This window comes from Oreochromis aureus, linkage group 23 (genome assembly GCF_013358895.1).
Source record: "Oreochromis aureus strain Israel breed Guangdong linkage group 23, ZZ_aureus, whole genome shotgun sequence".
Lineage (NCBI taxonomy): Eukaryota > Metazoa > Chordata > Actinopteri > Cichliformes > Cichlidae > Oreochromis > Oreochromis aureus.
Window position 1 is genome coordinate 27,695,681 of NC_052963.1, and position 21,608 is coordinate 27,717,288.

At 40.0% G+C, this 21,608-nt stretch overlaps 1 protein-coding gene across 1 annotated transcript; it reads right to left on the bottom strand.

Moving 5' to 3' along the window:
- Positions 1–1,293: 1,293 nt before the first annotated feature.
- LOC116330989 (NACHT, LRR and PYD domains-containing protein 12-like) lies at positions 1,294–21,393 on the bottom strand. The gene is made up of 10 exons (XM_039606821.1): positions 21,177–21,393; positions 20,899–20,986; positions 19,067–19,319; positions 18,933–18,983; positions 8,096–9,860; positions 7,847–8,020; positions 4,162–4,353; positions 2,622–2,795; positions 2,305–2,351; positions 1,294–2,202 (listed from the first exon to the last, which is right to left on the bottom strand). The coding sequence occupies exons 1-10, from the start codon at positions 21,290–21,292 to the stop codon at positions 1,661–1,663; spliced, it is 3,402 nt and encodes a 1,133-aa protein (XP_039462755.1). The 5' UTR covers positions 21,293–21,393; the 3' UTR covers positions 1,294–1,660.
- Positions 21,394–21,608: the final 215 nt, after the last annotated feature.

Here is a 21,608-nt window from a genome sequence, read left to right on the forward strand (position 1 = left end):
AATATTTTTTTAAAGGTCTTGCACTCTTGGAAAGTTCCAGTGAAAGTTAAGCTAGTGACAGTTCCAGTTTTCTTTCAACTTTAATGCGGGATTGCACAAATAAGACAAGTTGTACCACAAAAACAAAAATATCAATACATCCTGTCCAAATAGAAAAAAACACTGGAGTTTTTAGAAAAAACACTAATAATGATTATGGTTCAAGGACTGAACATTTATAATGATTACACTGAAAACATCAGTTTGAATTTAAAACGAGTTGCAAGTTCCCTGTTTTCCACTGATCATTGTGTGATATCGATTCTGTGCTGATTCAATAAGTTTTATACACACATCCTGTTGAGTCCCATACTTTTTGAGATATAGATATTAAAAAAAAGATCAGTCAACCCACTTTCAGACCATTTTTTCACACATTGCTCACACTTTTCCTTAACTGAGAAAATAATTTTGTTAAAAATATACATATTTTGTTATTCTAGGACAAAAGGACTCAAAATGGTTGGTAGGTAGAGCAGGTCTTGAAAATGATAAGTATTCATAAAAAGGGGATTTTAAAGGACTGCTTGATACGCTAATACAGAGACATGTGATGCATTTGTCTGAAATACCCAATTACTGATCCTGATCAATTTTGATGGTTAAAAAAAGACCAATAAACATTTCAGGCTTGTAATTTAAATAGCCTTCGTAAATATGGTGTTAAATGTCGACTTTAAGTTACAAGTACTACAGATCATTAATTGTTTATTTATAGATTTAGAAGCAATGCCACCACAGCTATCCTCTTATGATTAAAGTGATTTCAAAGTTTATTTTTGATTACTTACTTTACGAGCCTAAAACCCTGCATAATCATGTTACATTTTTCTACATCGTGGGCAGCACAGCGGTGTGTATCTGTGTGGTTTCTCTCTGAGTACTGCAGCCTTCTTCCACAGTCCAAAGACATGCAGTTAGTGGGGTTAGGTTAATTGGTGATTCTAAACTGCTCTTACATGTGATTGTGGGTGTGAATGATTGTCAGTCTCTCTGTGGTGGCCCTGCAACAGACTGATGATGCATCCAGGGTAAATGGTAAATGGCCTGTATTTGTATAATGCTTTACTTGGTCCCTAAGGACCCCAAAGCGCTTTACACTACATTCAGTCATCCACGCATTCACACACACATTCACACACTGGTGATGTCAAAATACATTGTAGCCACAGCTGCCCTGGGGCGCACTGACAGAGGTGTGGCTGCCGGACACTGGCGCCACCGGGCCCTCTGACCACCACCAGTAGGCAACGGGTGAAGTGTCTTGCCCAAGGACACAACGACCGAGACTGTCCGGGTGTATCATCAGAGGATTTCTGTTGGTGACCTGGTGTTGTTTGGAAAGTCTGTGGTGCACAAGGTGAACAGCAGTATTACAGTTCCCTGTGGAGCTCCTGTACTGTACATCACCAGGTTAGACACAGTACTGCCAGGTCTCACATACTGTGTCAGGCAGTCCTTAACCCATGAAAGGTTATTAATATTATGGTTATTCAGTTAATTAAATCATTGACCTGCAGATTACTTGACTGGATTTTACTCAACTTTAAGAGTTGTACAAGATCATCTAAGTAAACAACACACTCTCAACTTGTATATTTTGTTACCAGATAAGATTCTTCTAAAGATCGCACCGAGTCACAGAGGAATGAATAAAACACCCTATTCCTGGATAAAGAGGTTCAGTGAATGTGGTGTTGAAGGTGTGGAGGTGGATCAGAGTGTCAGAGGAGACTCTGTAGAAGGACAGAGTGCCAGCAGGACAGTCCACAAACACTCCTACTCTGTTAGAGACAGAGGAGGACACAGTGGGAGAAAAAAAAGGGAGGAGAGCATGTCTGTTGTTGTGCCAGACAGAGAAACGATTATCAAAGCAGAAGAGACTCCAGGACTGATCATTCTCCCCAAACCTGCAATCAAGCCCGTCTCCTCTTCTTCTGATTCCTCTGTAACTAACAGCTAACTGAACATCTCCTTTCCATTCGAACTCCCAGTAACAGCGACCTGTCAGGCTATTTCCACACAGCATTTGAGGACACCTGTCAAACCTATCTGGATGGTCAGGATATGACTGATAGCCCTCATATACCACCTTCCTGCTGTTGTCAGTGAGCTTGAGTTTTCTGTTTGCTGTGTTTGAGTCCAGCGTGAGTTCACATGCATCTGATGGAGATATGAAAAACACAGCAGAGGTTATTCATCTGTTTGGTGTTCATTGAATGTGTGCTTCTTTGCTTTTATGAATCACATTGGAAACAGGCTTACACTTTCTCAGACCTGGTCTCAACCACTGAACTCCAGCAGGCTCCAACCTAAAAGAAGAAGGGGGGTTAGATCAAGCAATATTAAAAAAAAACAAAATCCCCTCTCGCCCCTGCGGGCGGTCTATCCTTCAAGCTTGGGTCCTCTATCGATCGATAGATAGATATCTCTATATACCAGGAAAAGGAAGAGGAGGAATTTTATATACACGGTTCTCTGAAAATGAAGTCTTGTGAATGTGGTCTCTAAATATGAAATTATATATAACAAAAGACTAGTTCTTGTACTTGGTCTCAAGCTTGCAGTAGGGCTCTCCATACCTGAGCGTGTCCAGTCTCCAGTGTGGATCATTCAGTCTAGCTGACAGCAGCTTCACTCCTGAGTCTCCTGGATGATTGTAGCTCAGATCCAGCTCTTTCAGATAAGAGGGGTTGGAGCTCAGAGCTGACGCCAGCGACACACAGCCTTCACTTGTAATCATACACCCTGACAGCCTGCAGACACAAAACACAGCAGAAAACAGAAGCTCATTGTATAGTAAAAAGAAAAATAACTTAGGAAGAGGTTAGATTTTCAGTTTTAAAGTCAACCCACGATTGTATCCAGTGTTTGAATGAATACAGTCCAAATATAAAAAAGTTTCTATTGAGAAATAATTCCTAAAATACTGTCAAAGCCACTTTTAAACTCCCCTTGTTATTCAATTAAATTTTTATTTATATAGTGACAAATCACAACAGCAGTCACCTCAAGGCGCTTTATATTGTACAGTAGATCGTACAATAATAGATACAGAGAAAAACCCAATAATCATATGGCCCCCTATGAGCAAGCACTTTGGCGACAGTGGGAAGGAAAAACTCCCTTTTAACAGGAAGAAACCTCCAGCAGAACCAGGCTCAGGGAGGGGCGGGGCCATCTGCTGCGACCGGTTGGATTGAGAGAAGAAAAACAGGATAAAGACATGCTGTGGAAGAGAGACAGAGATTAGTAACAGATATGATTCAATGCAGAGAGGTCTATTAACACATAGTGAGTGAGAAAGGTGACTGGAAAGGAAAAACTCATCATGGGAATCCCCGACAGCCTACGTCTATTGCAGCATAACTAAAGGAGGGTTCAGGGTCACTTGGTCCAGCCCTAACTATATGCTTTAGCAAAAAGGAAAGTTTTAAGCCTAATCTTGAAACTAGAGATACTGTCTGTCTCCCGAATCCAAACTGGAAGCTGGTTCCACAGAAGAGGGGCCTGAAAACTGAAGGCTCTCCCTCCCATTATACTTTTAAATACTCTAGGAACAACAAGTAGGCCTGCAGTGTGAGAGCGAAGTGCTCTAATAGGGTGATATGGTACTACAAGGTCATTAAGATAAGATGGGGCCTGATTATTTAAGACCTTGTATGTGAGGAGCAGGATTTTGAATTCAATTCTAGATTTAACAGGAAGCCAATGAAGGGAAGCCAAAACAGGAGAAATATGCTCTCTCTTTCTAGTCCCTGTCAGTACTCTTGCTGCAGCATTTTGGATTAGCTGAAGACTTTTCAGGGACTTTTTAGGACATCCTGATAATAATAAATTACAGTAGTCCAGCCTGGATCAAGAAATCAAGATTTCCAGCATTGTACTTGATTTGAGACATCAGTGGATATTTATATATCACACGTTTTTATTTTTCTACAATTTGACTCATCATCAATTTTCAGACTTAAAATGTCTTTAGGATGTAATTACAGCTGTGTAAAGGAAGTACATTTGAATATTTCACCTGGAACCAACACATCAAATAGTTTTAAAATTATTTTAATAGAGATGTTACACAAGCCCGACTTTCTGGAAACATAGGTCTACTTTATGTGTTACCAGTTATCACTTGTTGACCTGAGCATTTCCAGTTTGCACTGTGTCCTCTTCAGTGCAGCAGATAGCATCTTCACTCCCGAATCTTGCAGATCATTGTGGTTCAGGTCCAGCTCCCTCAGGCTACAAGTCTGTGAGATGAGAACTGAGGACAGAACGTCACAGCTTCTCTGTGAGAGTTTGCAGTCACAGAGCCTGGACAGAGAATAATAAACACAAAAAACATTTAATTTGAAATGTAAATAAAGTGCCTCTATCAACCAGCAAGATTTAGAAACATTGGAAATTAGAAACAGATTGGTAACAGTTGCAGCTAACATAAATAATAAAAGAAATCTTTCAGGGACCAGAGGGTGGGAATTTCCAAAGTGTGCAGTTGTGGGAAATGCATCGAAAACATTTGATTTCATCAGCTAAACATTTGCTATCCATAATGTAAATCCTGCAAGTCACCACAAATTCCTCTGGGTGTAACATGCTATACAAATCTAGGCTGTATATAATAGAAATCAGTAATAGAAAAATACTACGGGAGAATTCAGGGTGACCTTATCCAACCCTGTCTTTATGAACAAGGAAGGTTTTTAAACCCAGTTGTGAAAGCAGAGAGAGAGTCCTCACAAATCCAAACTGGGAACTGGTTCCACAAATTCTACATATACATTCTCCAGCATTCTGGATCAATTGAAGGTGTTTCACTGAGCTTTTATAGTAATAAATGACAACAGTCCACTCCAGAAGTAATAAATGCATGAACTACTTTTTCAGCATCACTCTGATCCAGGATGTTTTTAATTTTAGAAAGATTGTACAAATGTATGAAAGCAGTCCTACATTTTCCTAGCATTGTTCATAATTTCTTCAATCAATGAAGACTAAGATGTCCTAGCTTTACAGAGAAGTTTTCTAATAACATATATAGAGAGCAGCAAGCTCTTATTCCAGGCTAAATGAAGATCTTTCTGGTTTCTTTCAAGCACCAGAGTGTCATGGCCCTGAGTCTGACGACTCAGTGTTTTGTGTTTCTTTATAATATTCTATGTTCTTGTTTATTCTGTTATGTCTTTTGTTTAGGTTTGCTATGTGTTAGGGTTTTCTGTCATGCCTGTCTGTGTTCCCTCTGTCTGTCCATGGTGTCACTGTGTCTGCTCGTGAGTCACTCTGTTAAGTTCAGTGTCTTGTCTGGTCCTGTGTGTCTGCTAGTTTCCTGTTTTATTCTGAAGGTCTTTGTCTCAAGTGAGTGTGTTCAGATTACATTTCCCCTGTCTCATCAGCTCTGATTTCTCCCAGGTGTGTTCCCCTCCTGTCTCCCATCCCTTGATTACTGCTGTGTGTATTTAAGCCCTGTGTGTTCTCCTGCGTGTTGCTGGTTTGTCTGTATTATATGGTGTTTTGTTCTCTGGTCTGCGTTATCTCTCTGCTCTGGTTTCAGGTTAGTTTTGTCAGTTCTGTTCTCACCACCCTCGCCCTTTTTTCGTTGTTTGTCATCCTCTTCAACAAAGCTCACTCTCATCAGAAGCAGTGCTCGCATTTTGGGTCCTTTAATAATTTACATAGAGCTTGCCCCGCTGGCCGTGACACAGAGTCCTACAAATTGAGGATATAACATTATTAACGACTCCTCTGTCGAAGTTTAGGCCCTGGTGCTACATTTAATTTGTCTATCTGAAATTTAGCTCCCTCATGTAATGTGCTGAGACGTGCAAAAAAGTCATACTAAAAACCCAATAAGAAATCAGCTATTTTGATTTTAAGGTGCAACTCTGGCTGCATCTATTGTGAGTTCAATCCAAAGATTTTGGTGATGGAAAGTTGTTTTATGTGAAACAGCATTTTTGGGGCAAATAAAACTTAAGTATAGTTCCATCTGTCCCAAACATCACATGCTTCATGAGAATCTCAAGCCTTGCAATATCTATGTCACGATATTAGGTCACACAGTGTCATCTCATGTAGATTGAATTTACATTAAAGGTTCCAACCATGATGTACTAAAGTAACTACAGCTTGCCTGGACATACAGGGAGTGCAGAATTATTAGGCAAATGAGTATTTTGTCCACATCATCCTCTTCATGCATGTTGTCTTACTCCAAGCTGTATAGGCTCGAAAGCCTACTACCAATTAAGCATATTAGGTGATGTGCATCTCTGTAATGAGAAGGGGTGTGGTCTAATGACATCAACACCCTATATCAGGTGTGCATAATTATTAGGCAACTTCCTTTCCTTTGGCAAAATGGGTCAAAAGAAGGACTTGACAGGCTCAGAAAAGTCAAAAATAGTGAGATATCTTGCAGAGGGATGCAGCAGTCTTAAAATTGCAAAGCTTCTGAAGCGTGATCATCGAACAATCAAGCGTTTCATTCAAAATAGTCAACAGGGTCGCAAGAAGCGTGTGGAAAAACCAAGGCGCAAAATAACTGCCCATGAACTGAGAAAAGTCAAGCGTGCAGCTGCCAAGATGTCACTTGCCACCAGTTTGGCCATATTTCAGAGCTGCAACATCACTGGAGTGCCCAAAAGCACAAGGTGTGCAATACTCAGAGACATGGCCAAGGTAAGAAAGGCTGAAAGACGACCAATACTGAACAAGACACACAAGCTGAAACGTCAAGACTGGGCCAAGAAATATCTCAAGACTGATTTTTCTAAGGTTTTATGGACTGATGAAATGAGAGTGAGTCTTGATGGGCCAGATGGATGGGCCCGTGGCTGGATTGGTAAAGGGCAGAGAGCTCCAGTCCGACTCAGACGCCAGCAAGGTGGAGGTGGAGTACTGGTTTGGGCTGGTATCATCAAAGATGAGCTTGTGGGGCCTTTTCGGGTTGAGGATGGAGTCAAGCTCAACTCCCAGTCCTACTGCCAGTTTCTGGAAGACACCTTCTTCAAGCAGCGGTACAGGAAGAAGTCTGCATCTTTCAAGAAAAACATGATTTTCATGCAGGACAATGCTCCATCACACGCGTCCAAGTACTCCACAGCGTGGCTGGCAAGAAAGGGTATAGAAGAAGAAAAACTAATGACATGGCCTCCTTGTTCACCTGATCTGAACCCCATCGAGAACCTGTGGTCCATCATCAAATGTGAGATTTACAAGGAGGAAAACAGTACACCTCTCTGAACAGTGTCTGGGAGGCTGTGGTTGCTGCTGCACGCAATGTTGATGGTGAACAGATCAAAACACTGACAGAATCCATGGATGGCAGGCTTTTGAGTGTCCTTGCAAAGAAAGGTGGCTATATTGGTCGCTGATTTGTTTTTGTTTTGTTTTTGAATGTCAGAAATGTATATTTGTGAATGTGGAGATGTTATATTGGTTTCACTGGTAAAAATAAATAATTGAAATGGGTATATATTTGTTTTTGTTAAGTTGCCTAATAATTATGCACAGTAATAGTCACCTGCACACACAGATATCCCCTAAAATAGCTAAAACTAAAAAAACAAACTAAAAACTACTTCCAAAAACATTCAGCTTTGATATTAATGAGTTTTTTGGGTTCATTGAGAACATGGTTGTTGTTCAATAATAAAATTATTCCTCAAAAATACAACTTGCCTAATAATTCTGCACTCCCTGTACACAAGGGCCCTATCATCTGTGCTTGGAACCCTCATTATTATTATTATTATTATTTAGTTTATCAAGCATTTAGAGTTCTCAGGCCTATTAACTCTGTTCTGACCTGAGTGAATCCAGTCTGCAGTATGAACTCTTCAATCCAGCAGACAGTATCTTCACACCAGAATCTTGCACATTGCTGTTACTCAGATCCAGCTTCCTCAGATGAGATGAGTCACAGTTTAAAACTGAGGACAGAGCTTCACAGCTTCTCAGTGAAAGGTTACAGCCACTTAGTCTAAAAGGAAAATAACAGAGCAATGATTAGCTCTTCTAGTAAGCTGAATATCTCAATAAATATCTGTGTACTTACACAGCTTTCTTGGAGTCTTTGACGACTGGTAGCAGCCTCAGAAGAGCCCTTTCTGAAACATCATATTTCTTCAGCTCAAAAACATCCAGATCCTTTTCTGATGACAGTAAGATGAAGACCACGGCTGACCACCCGTAGGGAGACAGTTCGTCTGCGTAGAGACGCCCTAAACTCAGGTTCCAATGGATTGTCTCTACTAGAGAACAATCATTCAGTTCATTCAGACAATGAAAGAGATTGATAGTTTTCTCTGTAGGCAGATTCTCACAGAGCTTGTTCTCAATGTAGCAGACTGTCTGTTTACTGGCTTTTGAGATACTTTCTGAATCAGTCACAAGGCCTCTGAGTAGAATCTGATTGGTTACCAGTGAAAGACCCAGCAGAAAGCGGAGAAATAAGTCCAGGTGTCCGTTTGGACTCTGTAAGGCCTCGTCCACAGCACATTGGTAGAAGATTGTGGATGATGTTTGTTTTTTTACCAGCAGATTGACTCCAGAGTTGATGAAGGTCAGATGGACATGAAGAGCAGCCAGAAACTCCTGAACACTCAGATGGATAAAGCAGAACACCTTGTCCTGGTACAGTCCTCTCTCCTCTTTAAAGATCTGTGTGAACACTCCTGAGTACACTGAGGCTGCTCTGATATCGATGCCACACTCTGTCAGGTCTGATTCATAGAAGATCAGGTTTCCTTTCTGCAGCTGATCAAAAGCCAGCTTTCCCAGAGACTCAATCATCTTCCTGCTCTCTGGACTCCAGGGTGGATCTGTCTCAGCTCCTCCATCATACTTGACCTTCTTCACTTTGGCTTGAACCACCAGAAAGTGGATGTACATCTCAGTCAGGGTCTTGGGCAGCTCTTCTCTGTCTTTGGCTTTCAGCACATCCTCCAGAACTGTAGCAGTGATCCAACAGAAGACTGGGATGTGGCACATGATGTGGAGGCTTCGTGATGCCTTGATGTTGGAGATGATCCTGCTGGCCTGCTCCTCATCTCTGAATCTCTTCTTAAAGTACTCCTCTTTCTGTTGGTCAGTGAACCCTCTGACCTCTGTCAACATACTAACACATTCAGGAGGGATTTGATTGGCTGCTGCAGGTCTTGTGGTTATCCAGAGGCGAGCAGAGGGAAACAGATGTCCCCTGATGAGGTTTGTCAGCAGCACATCCACTGAGGTCGACTCTGTAACATCAGTAAAGATCTCAGTGTTGTGGAAGTCCAAAGGAAGTCGACACTCGTCAAGACCGTCTAAGATGAACACAACCTGGAAGTCTTCAAAGCTGCAGATTCCTGCTTTTTTGGTTTCAGTAAAGAAACGATGCACAAGTTCTACCAAGCTGAACTTTTTCTCCTTCAACACATTGAGCTCCTTGAAAGTGAATGGAAATGTGAATTCAATGTTCTGGTTGGTTTTGTCTTCAGCCCAGTCCAGAGTGAATTTCTGTGTTAAGACAGTTTTCCCAATGCCAGCCACTCCCTTTGTCAGCACTGTTCTGATTGGTTCATCTCTTCCAGTGGAGCCTTTGAAGATATCATCTAATCTTATTGCTGTTTCTGATCTGTGCATTTTCTGGGATGCTGTTTCAATCTGTCTGACTTCATGTTCATCATTAACCTTTGTAGTCTTTTGTTCTGTGATGTAGAGCTCTGTGTAGATCTGATTAAGAAATGTTGGGTTTCCTGCTTTAGCGATCCCCTCAAACACACACTGGAACTTCTTCTTTAGTTTGGACTTTATTTTGCATTGACACTGAACAAAAGCATCTTAATACAGAAAGAAAAAATGGAAAGATGTAACAGTTAGTGAGCAATGAAAACATTATCAATGAATGTGATCAGTTCTTCATTTACAGTGTAGGATATCAGCACAATATTAAAAAATCTACCCATCTTCCTACCACTTATCCAGATCCAGGCTGCCTGAGCCTTCTAGACCTCTCCCTTATCCTCCACTGTATCCTTAATCTTCTAGAGGTTACCAAAGGATTCTCAAGCCAGCTGAGAGAAAAATCTTAACAGTGTGTCCTAAGTCTGCCCTGGGCTCTCTTCGAAGTTGAACTTTCTCTATACCCCTCAGTTAGAAGATATCCAGGAGACATTTTAGGCAGATATCTGAGACACATTAGTCACTATTAATACACAGGACTGCTGCTCTGTTCAGAGCCTCTTCTTAATGCCTAGAGGTGGCAAAAGTACAGAAGATCTTCACTTAAGGAAAAGTAGAGATACTTGTAGAGATACTACATAAAAAAAAGGATCCTGGTGTTATTTGTCAGAAACAGTTCATAACTTCCCTTCAACTCATTCATGTCACCTAAAAGGTAAACCTGTTTCTCCATCACCTGTTCAGCTCTGATGATTCAGTAAGGACATCTCCTGGTTTCATCTTCATGTTTCCCTCTCACCAGATAACCAAACCGATATCATGACCAGCAGCTTTACAGCTGTGGCTCCAGCAAACATCAGCTGATACTAGAAATTAATATTAAATAAATTCTAACAACAGCTGATCAAGCTTAAACGTGCTGCTGTTGTTTAGTGCGACATCCGCCAGTTTCCCGTTCTGGCGCAAAGTGGGCGATAAACAAACGAGAGAGAAAAGCCGGTCAGCTGATCATTGATCAGTTTCATGATTGAAGTAGAAACAGGAGAGGGAGGGGGAGCGAATGAGAGAAGAAGAGGCAGCTGTGCAGCAAAGACACAGAATAACTCCAGCTTTGTGTCTTTTTCATTGTAGCTGAAGTACCGGACAAACTGTGTTCCTTTTCACCTCAATGCGAAATGTGTAATATTTTCTCTGAATACCAGACGATTCTGTTTTTTACAGGATGGTTGGCAACTCTATCTGGGTCAGATATAAACCAAGTTTAGGTGGAGTTTATTTTCATTATGCTGACTTTTTCGTACTGGGTACTAGCTAGCATGACGGAGTTTCTATACAGCTGGGTGGGTGCTATGATGTTACTGATGTTGAACTTTATTTTGTTCATAAGGTTAATTATTAGACTGCAGGTCATAACTTCTTACCTGAAGTCCAGTTCACCTGACACTCGGACCGGCGGCCGCTTCGGCTCTCTCCTCTTGCCTCCCTTTTCCTTCATCCACCTGCTGGCTTCCACCAGTTGCTAATGTTATTGAATCTGTGAAAGCTCCGCCATAGCCACCACACGAAGTAACGAATAACGAGCCTATCTAAATCCCAGTAACGAGTAACGCGTTCCTGGTTTTGGCATAATAACTAGTTACCGTGCTCGTTACCACAATAATAACGTAGTTACTGTAACGCGTTACTTAATAACGCGTTAGTCCCAATACTGCTAATGTAAAAAAACAAGCGGTGGCCCCGAGAGACAAAGCACGTACAAACTCGAAAGCATGTGCAAACTCCAAAACACATTTCTAGCGTTAACTGAACTTCCAAAACAGAGCTACAGAGATCACTTAAATTACACAATTGAAAGCATATGTGTATTGTTTGTGTATTTATACACAAGCACTCATATATGTTCAAATAATTAAAAATGTTCGTTTACCTGTTACTACCACACACCAAATCTGGTTGTTGGTACTTGCTGGCTTGTGTAGTCACTAGGTAACAAAAGCTCAACACTGCGCCTAGCATTCTAGAGCACTTCTGTTGTGTTTTGTACGTGTTTTGGAGTTTTTACGTGCTTTGGAATTTTTACGTGTTTTGGAGTTTGTACATGCTTTGTCTCTAGGGGCCACCGTAAATATACTTTTATTTATTCACTCCACATAAAATGTAATAAATAAATCATATAATACAAAAACCAACTAGTCACAGTTCAACTTTTAACTATTTAAATTTTCAGCTTTTTCCTTTTAAACAAATTTAAAGTGAAACAACACAAAACACTGCAAACCACAACACAATCAAATATAAATTAAAATATGAAAACAAAAAGAAGATGCACATTGTCTGTCATATGGGCCTGCATGAATAAACTTTCTGAATCCTTTATCATCCACAACTGAAAATACTTGTGGACCATTACTATACCTTTCTAATGTGACGCTGTTGTCCCTGGCTCTCTTTCTCTCTCTCTCCCTCCCGCTCTGTTCCTGTGCTACTGCGAGTGTAACTACCGCCCCTCCCCCCTCTGCCCAGCGTTTGGAGTGAAGCAGAAAAAAAATGAGAGAGAGAGAGGGTGAGAGAAGGAAAAAAAAATCCACACCTCAAACATTTAGTAAACAATTAAGCAAATACAAGTAATCTGCAATAAATTACAGGTAGTAAGAAAATAAACTACTAACTCTTTTACGCTATGTCCACACCTACATGTATTTTTGAAAACGCAGCTGTTTCGTCCACACGTAAACAGCGTTTCGAATCAGCGAAAACGGAGATTTTTTAAAACTCCTTTTTTGCATTTAAATGTGGACGAGGAATACAGAGTTCATCATGCAACGTCAAAGGTATGTGCCTTTTTTCATGTCACGCTGTGCGCAGGTTATTGTTTACATGAGATGAATTGCAGAATAGCAGGTAGAGACAAAATACTGTTAATCTGACTATCTGCAGGTTTTACACGCTTACATATACACACACAGCTACTGTCCCTCTATTTAGAAAGGCAGCGGGGTCACGGTGTGATTATTTTACATGTAGTTGTTTTTTTCCCTGTGTAATAAAATTCAACATTGCTATCAATACATTTTTCAATCCCTCTGCAAAATGGGTTCAAAAACATAAACAACTGTTGGATGCTGTTTGTCCGTGATTTGAATAGGGGGAACAAATTTTGGCAGGATCAGCCTGATATTATTTGTATCCCACTGTAATTTTACTATATAAAGAGCTAACATCTCCAAAATGTCAGGAGTAGTTAGTCATTACAACAAGTGTTTGTGAACTAAAAATCAAGAATGTCGGATACTGTTTGTCCATGATTTGGAGAGCCCAGCGCATGCTCCCTACAAAGGGAAAACCAATTATGCAGGGGAGACCTACCTTGGCACTTGTGCAGGTGAAACCAAAGGGAAGATATGCTTCACCATATTTTCTAGTCTTTGGCTTAGAATGAAGTTGGTTTGGAAACATATTTAGCAATGCTTCATCTCCTGATTTGCATTTGTGGAGGCACCCCGTGCTAGCAATGTCCAAGCATTGTTTTTTTGTTTTTTGTTTTTTTCCTTTTCATGTCGCCCCCCCCCCCCCCCAGGGGGCGGGCCCCACACTTTGGGAAGGTCTGCGTTAAACTGACAGTTTACTCTTTATACTTTCTTTACACTAAACTGTATTCAGGGGGACATAAAGGTTGAATTCAGTGATTCATCTGTGGTACACTTGATGCAACCTAACTCTGACTAGTGATGGTAAATTTGATTCTTTTTACTGAATCGAGTTTTAATGAGTCACTCACCAAAGTGAATCGGGTTTCTTGAGTCATTTGAGTCACTGAGTCAGTTGACCAGAGAGTGCAAAAATGTATATTTTCACTCAAACTTAATTTGTTTCTCTTTTAATGTAAATGATGAATGATTGTAAAAGAAAACAACTATTTTCTTTAGAGCAAAAAAATTCTAAAGGGAACATTTATTTATTTTTATTTTATTTTATTGGTATTTTCCTTAAATGTGTCAAATATATATTTTCTCATCTAAATGTCCACTGAGCTGTGAGCCAGGGGGCGGTAAAGTGCCTTAACATTGGTTGCCAACCAAGAAGAAGACGAAGAAGCTGTGAGCCAGGAGGGAGGGGGTGAGTGAGTGAGTGATTCGTAACAGGAAGGGAGGGGGTGAGTGAGTGAGTCAGTGATTCGTTCAACTCGTTCGAGCTGTGATCCAGGAGGGAGGGGGTGAGTCAGTGAGTGATTCGCCTTACACTATGATTCAGCACAGCAAGGGAGGGAGTATGGGCTCAAAATGTGGTCATAAATATTTTGTACTTGTAAATCAGTTTTGTACTTGTAAATCAGGATTTGTATGTGTAGAAAGAATTTGTGCGTGCGTAAAAAGATTTGTATGTGTAAAAAAAGATTTGTGTGTGCGTAAAAAGATTTGTATGTGTAAAAGATTTTTGTGCGTGCGTAAAAAGATTTGTATGTGTAAAAAGAATTTGTGCGTGCGTAAAAAGATTTGTATGTGTAAAAAAATTTGTGTGTGGACTTAGCCAAAACCCCCTGCAAGTTACAAGTACAATTTTGACCTGATTTTTCTTCCTGTCATCTGATTGGTCAATGTCATGTCAATCACAAATGTAACAATCCAATCAGAGAACAGGTGGGTTTGGCTGTCAGAGGGCACTTTTTGAACTGCAGGTCCTTGAAGGAATAAATGCCCTTTACATGCCAACCCAGCGTTTTCCTTCATCACCACGAAGGAAAACAGTCTGTGGTCGTCCGAGTTTGGTGATTTTTGTGTCACAGGTCTACGTGCTTTATACAGGGACTTCCACAGCCTTTTCAACAGCGCTGCGGACCGCGGGGGGGGCGGGGCAGTGTTTTGGAAATGACAGTCTTCATTACAAAGCTTTCTTCGTATACATGTTTTTATTGAACATTTGAAGAACTAGCAAAAAAACCAGAAACTGTTGTAGAGGACATAAAGTCAGAGATAGAAACGACAAGGAGCAGGTGCATCTAGTACAGGTAGAGCTGCTGCAAAAACCCACAGAGCTCAGCAGCCAGCGCAACAAATTCTGGATCCTTTGCTTTTAGTTAGCAGTTAGCATTAGCATGCTAGCTGAGCGATGCTACTGTGAACCGAGGAGCTATTGTCTTGATGTGAGCTTCTACTCAGGGTTTTTTCTTCCAGTTCAGAGCAGAAATGTTTTTGTTAAGAAACTGGCTGTTGTTTTTTCCCCCACAATTTTAATTATAAGCTAGATATATTTCTACTAATGGAATTAGTTTGCTAAGAGCAACAGGGATGAGTCAGTGAGTCAGTTGCGCTTGTGAATCATGATTCACGAGTCAGTAAAGTGATTCTCGAGTATTGAACGATTCGTTCACGAATCGAACATCACTAACTCTGACCATGAGCACCACACCCATTGTGCACCAGTCACGGTGCATTTCGTTTGAGTTGTTACATACATTACCCACCACTTTAAAAAAAAATATCTGCAGCCCACTTTAAATAAATAAATAGGAAATAAAACCCAAAAGTTGATTCAGAAAGTTTATTCATGCAGGCCCATATTACAGAGAATGTGCATCTTCTTTTTGTTTTCATATTTTAATTTATATTTAATTGTGTTGTGGTTTGCAGTGTTTTGTGTTGTTTCAGTTTAAATTTGTTTAAAAGGAAAAAGCTGAAAATTTAAATAGTTAAAAGTTGAACTGTGACTAGTTGGTTTTTATGGAGGACCACAAGAGCCACGCGCATCGAAATAAAGAATTCTGTGCTTAAATAATGAATTGTAGAATAAATTCTGCATTTGTAAATTAATTTTTGAATTCCAATTTAATAAACTGCATTTCAAAATCTTTTTCCCTTTCCTGTTCGCTCAGGGATTAATTTCTGGATTAGCTGCTGGATTAGCTCTTCAATTAACAACTTCCTCGCGGCTATTCAAATTAGCCACACCGTGGGATGTAAGGAGTTCTCTGATTGGTTGGACAGACACAGGCTGTCTGCCAGCCTGGATTTTTCTAGCTCATAGCTTCGCCCTGCTACGAAGCGTGTGTGCATGTACAAAGGCCGTTCAGCCTCAGGATTTACACTCGGCTCGACACGGATATGTGAAGAATGAAGGGATCCTGCAGCGAAACGGAGAGCCCAACATCTGACTGAGTGCCTGTTTTCACAGTCTGACCACCTGTTGAAGGTAACGTGCTAATATGGCTAACTCTAGCATCACCTCACGTAGCCCCGTTATTTTAAGGTCATCTTAGCTCATGAAAATTTTACATCGCAGCTGTACGAGCTAGCTACGTGTTTTGTAAGCTGCTGTGCTCTTCACAAATAAAGCTGGAAGCAGCTCAGACTGTTAGAACCAGCACTGAGCCCTGTTACATTTATACAGTGTTAGAGCAATGGCTGCAACCTACAGCCTTTAAACTAGCGATTAAAATGCTGACAGTAAACTCGTCAGTCCAGATGTTACCACATTACTTTGTGATACTTAGAGTTAAAACAACTGAGACAGGCTGATTAAAATAACAGCTGTCAGTTCTCTCATTCCTTATATCAAGACTGGAGATCACACTACTGATTTCAGTTCATTTAATATGTGAGTGCACAGATTCATTCTCAACTGGACATAAATGATGATCAAAGGTTGTATATATGATGAATTCATCAAATCCCAGCCTCTAACACAGTGCGCTGAATCTTAGCTTTGAATGTCCAGTATATTCTAATCAATGCAATTTAAGCATTCACTGAACCTACAGTATCTACACGTGTGTGGCAAATGTGTGGTAAAGACACAGATAATGAAGTTTAATTATTAATACAATATACATCATGAAAAATGAAAGCTGAAATTGATTCAGTTTAGTACTTTTCTCTGTATGCTCTGTGATTATAAAGGCCTTAAATTCTGTGATATATACTGTAAATGATTTTCACAGAGGTCTTAAAGTACTTAAATCACTGCTGATAGTCTGGTTCTTTATATTTTCACGTTTTTGTGTCTGTAGGGCTGTTTGATGACGATTTGGACTCCTCTGGGAGATGAGGACACACCCACATCTGTTCCATACTGCAGCCATTGATGGTGTTACACCTCTGAGTCAGCTTTGGGCCATCAGACGCACACACTGGAAAACCAGCACCTGGACTTCATGAAATGCAGTTTATTAAAGTGCAAATGGAAAAAGGTTTTTGAAATGCAGTTTATTAAAGTGCAATTGGAAAAAGGATTTTGAAATGCAGTTTATTAAATTGGAATTCAAAAATGAATTTACAAATGCAGAATTTATTCTACAATTAATTATTTAAGCACAGAAATCTTTATTTCGATGCGCGTGGCTCTTGTGGTCCTCCATAGGTTTTTGTATTATATGATTTATTTATTACATTTTATGTGGAGTGAATAAATAAAAGTATATTTACGGTGACCCCTAGAGACAAAGCATGTACAAACTCTAAAACACGTAAAAACTCCAAAACACATACAAAACACAACAGAAGTGCTCTAGAATACTAGGCGCAGTGTTGAGCTTTTGTTACCTAGTGGCTACACAAGCCAGCAAGTACCAATGACCGGATTTGGTGTGTGGTAGTAGGATGATCTGATATCGTCGTGTTGGTGTTGTTCCCAGATCATCATGAAAATGTTGTTCCAGGTTCAACATTGCAAGTGACCAATCACATTGTTGTGACGTTATTATTTTGCGCGCCAAGCCATTCGTGCATTTATGAAATTCCAATGTTGGAAGGACAATATCAATTCTGCTTACAGTTTATTAAAGGGTTAGGGTTCGGATTAGGGTCAGGGTCCATTGATCGGTGGACAGAGGCGGTTTCTCGCAGCTTAAGTACATTTTTTTGTTTTACGGCGGTTTTTCCCGAAGTCGCAAAAGTATGACGTCACAACATTCTGATTGGTCACTTGCAATGTTGATCCTGGAACAACATTTAGTATGATGATCTGGGAACAACACCAACACGACGAAATCAGATCGTGCGTGGTAGTAACAGGTAAATGAACATTTTTGTTTAATTATTTGAATATATATAAGTGCTTGTGTATAAATACACAAACAATACACATATGCTTTCAATTGTGTAATTTAAGTGATCTAAGTAGCTCTGTTTTGGAAGTTCAGTTAACGCTAGAAATGTGTTTTGGAGTTTGTACGTGCTTTTTGGAGTTTGTACGTGCTTTGTCTCTAGGGGCCACCGCATATATTTATATATAAACACATATAAATAAATCCACTTTTTTTACATTAGTAATTCCTTTTGTGCATAATTTTATATTATTGTTAATAATAAATTAATTAAAGCAACAAAACAACCTAAAGAGCCGGTTCAGAGCTGAAAGAGCCGCTCTTTTTAGTGAGCCGAGCCGTAAGAGCCGGTTCTCTAAAAAGAGCTGGAAATCCCATCACTACTCTGGGTAAGTAGCTTAGCCGTATAGCTCCAGAGAAGGCTAATATGATTATCTTTTGCCCCCCCCCCAAAAAAAGAAGAGAAACATGAGAGGTTTTAGGACAAAGTTTGTGTTTTCCATTGTTTAAGCACCGGTTCCAACCAAAGGAGATATGTTGTATCAACAGAAAAGGCTAACTTAGTTATCATTTTGCATAAAAAAAGAGACTGCTAAAAATAAAAACATCAGAGGTTTTTGGACAAAGTTTGTGTTCTCCATTCTTTAAGCACCGGTTCGAGCACCGTTTAAGCACCGGCACCGTTTCAAAAGTACCGATTTGGCACCGGTATCGGATAAAACCTAAAAGATACCCATCCCTACGTGTACCACATAAAATCGGTTCAAGGTCATTAAGGAAAAATTCATACATAAGGCGCACCGGATTACAAGGCGCACTGTCGATTTTTGAGAATGAAACGATTTTAAGTGTGCCTTATAGTCTGAGAAATACAGTACTTTTGGAAGTCTAGGAAACTGAGAAATTGTCCACCTCATATAGCAGATTAACTAAAGATTTGTTTGACTGGAGTTGAAAGCTTCTTGCAGTTAAATATCAAACTGAGTTATAGAGAGATGAAGTAGACTTCCTTTTTGGGCAGTCTTTCTCACCTTTTCACACAAATGAATGTCAGTGAATTGTGGAAAGGTGAGAAAGGTTTAGATTAAATCAGACTGGCAGCTATTTGATCTCCCCCCATTTTTATTACATATATTACAGTTATATTATCAGTCTTAGTGTAGTATGACTTAGTACCATAATGAACACATACCTGTGGCATTAGCTGGTTGATCCTGCAGCAGAATTTGGGGAAAGGGTTGTCCTGTTGAAAACCAATAATGGATTCATTTTTATTATTGTTTGAAAAAACATGTACAGGCTTTATAGTTCCTCTAAATAGCAGACCTTCATTCCTTTTGATCTTCCTTAAAATCTTCTTCGTCACCTCTGCAGTCTTTGTATCGTACATCTGCACCATCAGGTCCACTGTGTCCAATCTGTCTGCGTTCTCCAGTCGACTCTTTTTGATTGGCTTGAAGCCATCCTTTGACTCAGTAACATTTTGCAGACACCACTTGAAGTTTTTCAGCTCCTCAGTTCCCAAAGTCTCCAGAGTTTCCCACAACCATTCCTTTAAAAGCCCGTCTGTCTTTTTTATCTGATAAAGTAAGAGAACGTTTTTGATAATATGTACACTAAACAATGAACAAAGAAAGGGTCGTTTTACAAAATCTCACCGACATCAAAAAACAACAAATAGATTGGTCAAACACAACAGATACATAAATATCCGGTCTTTAAGTCTGATGTCACTGGCCGTGTCTGGGCCTAAACTCCGCTGCAGGTCCATATATCAAACGATCACTGTGGCATTACTGAGAGTTAAAAACTGTCTAAAGTCTTTCATCGTTAATAAAATGATCAGTGTTCTGCTCTACCAGGTGTAACAATTGAGTTTAAAATCCAGGCATCCATGAAAACGGAATTTATGACATTTAACGGAGTTAGAAGTTAGCAGGAAGTTAGCTCGCTAGCTTCCATCTAAATACAATATAGCATGTCCTGACTGCGGGGTTTTGGAAACAAATTCAAACGTACAGCTCTGCTATCACTTCCAACATAAATGAAGACAGAAAACTAAACAGCAGTGACGTTTGTAGGGTTACTGAAGTTTTGCTAGTTGGTATATAATGATGTGCTACGTGACCGCTAGCGACACAGCTATGTTAGCATAATATAAACAAGCTAACTTTTTTTCCACTCGATAAAAGTTAACGTGAGGGTTCTCGGTGGTCAGGAACAAATGTAATCGCATGGCAGGATGCTGTAAAAGGACTAAACTTCAGCCAGGAGAACAAGTGAGATAATCCATCCACAATACGAGGTTAATCATACATATACTGCTGCATGGGCTGTGCTGTAGTTACATCGTAAGGTTTTAAAAACTGAGCTTAAATAAATGATTAGCGGTAATAAAAGCCGAGGGAGGTCAACAGTGATCACTGACTGTTTTTAGGAGCTTTTTGAGATTAAATAGAAGAAAATACAAAACATTAAACATGTTAACAACACAAAAGCCATATTAAACGCAGACTACTTTAGGCCCGGAAGTAGGATTTGTCACGTCATCACTTAAAGACCGGATAGGCTTTAAAGCCATAAACTTCAACATTTTTTTGTGAATAACATCAAATTTAACTTTGCTTGTATAAACAAATAGTCCAATTTTGCATTAACCTGGGATTGTTTCATTTTAGACAGGCTTTCTTAAAAAAGGACAGTCTAATTGTTACGTCAGTGTTCTGCTTAGAGGTCCAAGTGACCTGAGTTTACTCTTTGCTGTTTGGTCTTTGTCATCCTGCCTGTGATTTTGTTATCAGAGTGCAGTCTGTTGATCCCTGAGGCTGACAAAGCTTCCCAATTTTGTTTCCTATCTCAAGGTGTCTCCACATTAGAGTTAAAAATTTACTGTGCATTTATCTTCTGTGATATTCTATGCCAAGCATGAATGTGGTGTCAATCGTGATGTTGTACGCTGAGGTGGATAGGTGTTTTCTAAAATGAAGAAGAGACAGAATAATGACTTGTTCAGGTTCAAATCAGGACACTTCCCTTTGCTGTGGCTGTGGATGTAATGTGATATTTACCTCAGAGTCTGCTTATCAGGAACAAAAGAGGAAATAACATTTTTTTTAATATCAAGAAAAGGACCTGAAACAGGATGAAGCATGACTTACAGAACTGCTGTTCAACACTGGACAGATCATCTGCCGGGGCCCAGCCTGATCCTGATCCATGACATGTTTACAACCGAGGATCTGAAGACTGAAGAGAGATGATCCAATTTTAATGAATTATTTAACTGTGCATGGTTAATATCTCTATAAAGAAGTGTTTCATGTAAAGTGAGAAAGCAGATTTGTGAGACACACCTTTACTTCAGGCTTTTAATCACAGACACTCTGTTGATTTACAGTTCTGTGGTTTTACTGTTACTAGTATTTCAGTGACTTACTTTAAAGTTGCAGAGGCTTCTTGTTCAGGTATGCTTGTTGTTTCAGGCATCAGTTCATGTTTAGATTCAGGTTCAAGTTTAGTACAGTCGTGTGTTTGATTCACTCCGCAAAACATTGAGGAGGACAAACTGGAAGGGAGACGCTTTCGAGTAAAAAACACGTGTAACTCCAAGTACAAGTCAGTCGTTAGGGATCTGCAGCTGGGCCCAGGTCTGGCAGAATACAGTGTGTACCGCTGCTCTGAACTATAACGTGACACACACACACACACATATACACAGCTTTGAGTGTGAATAGTGAAAAGTGCTGAGCTGTGACATGGAGAAGAGTCATGGACAGTTAGAGATGGTCATCTCACCTCTGAGCTTTGGTCTGGCTCTCATGTTCCCCACACAGAGTGGTTTTAGAGGGAGGAACTCCCTCCTCTCTGT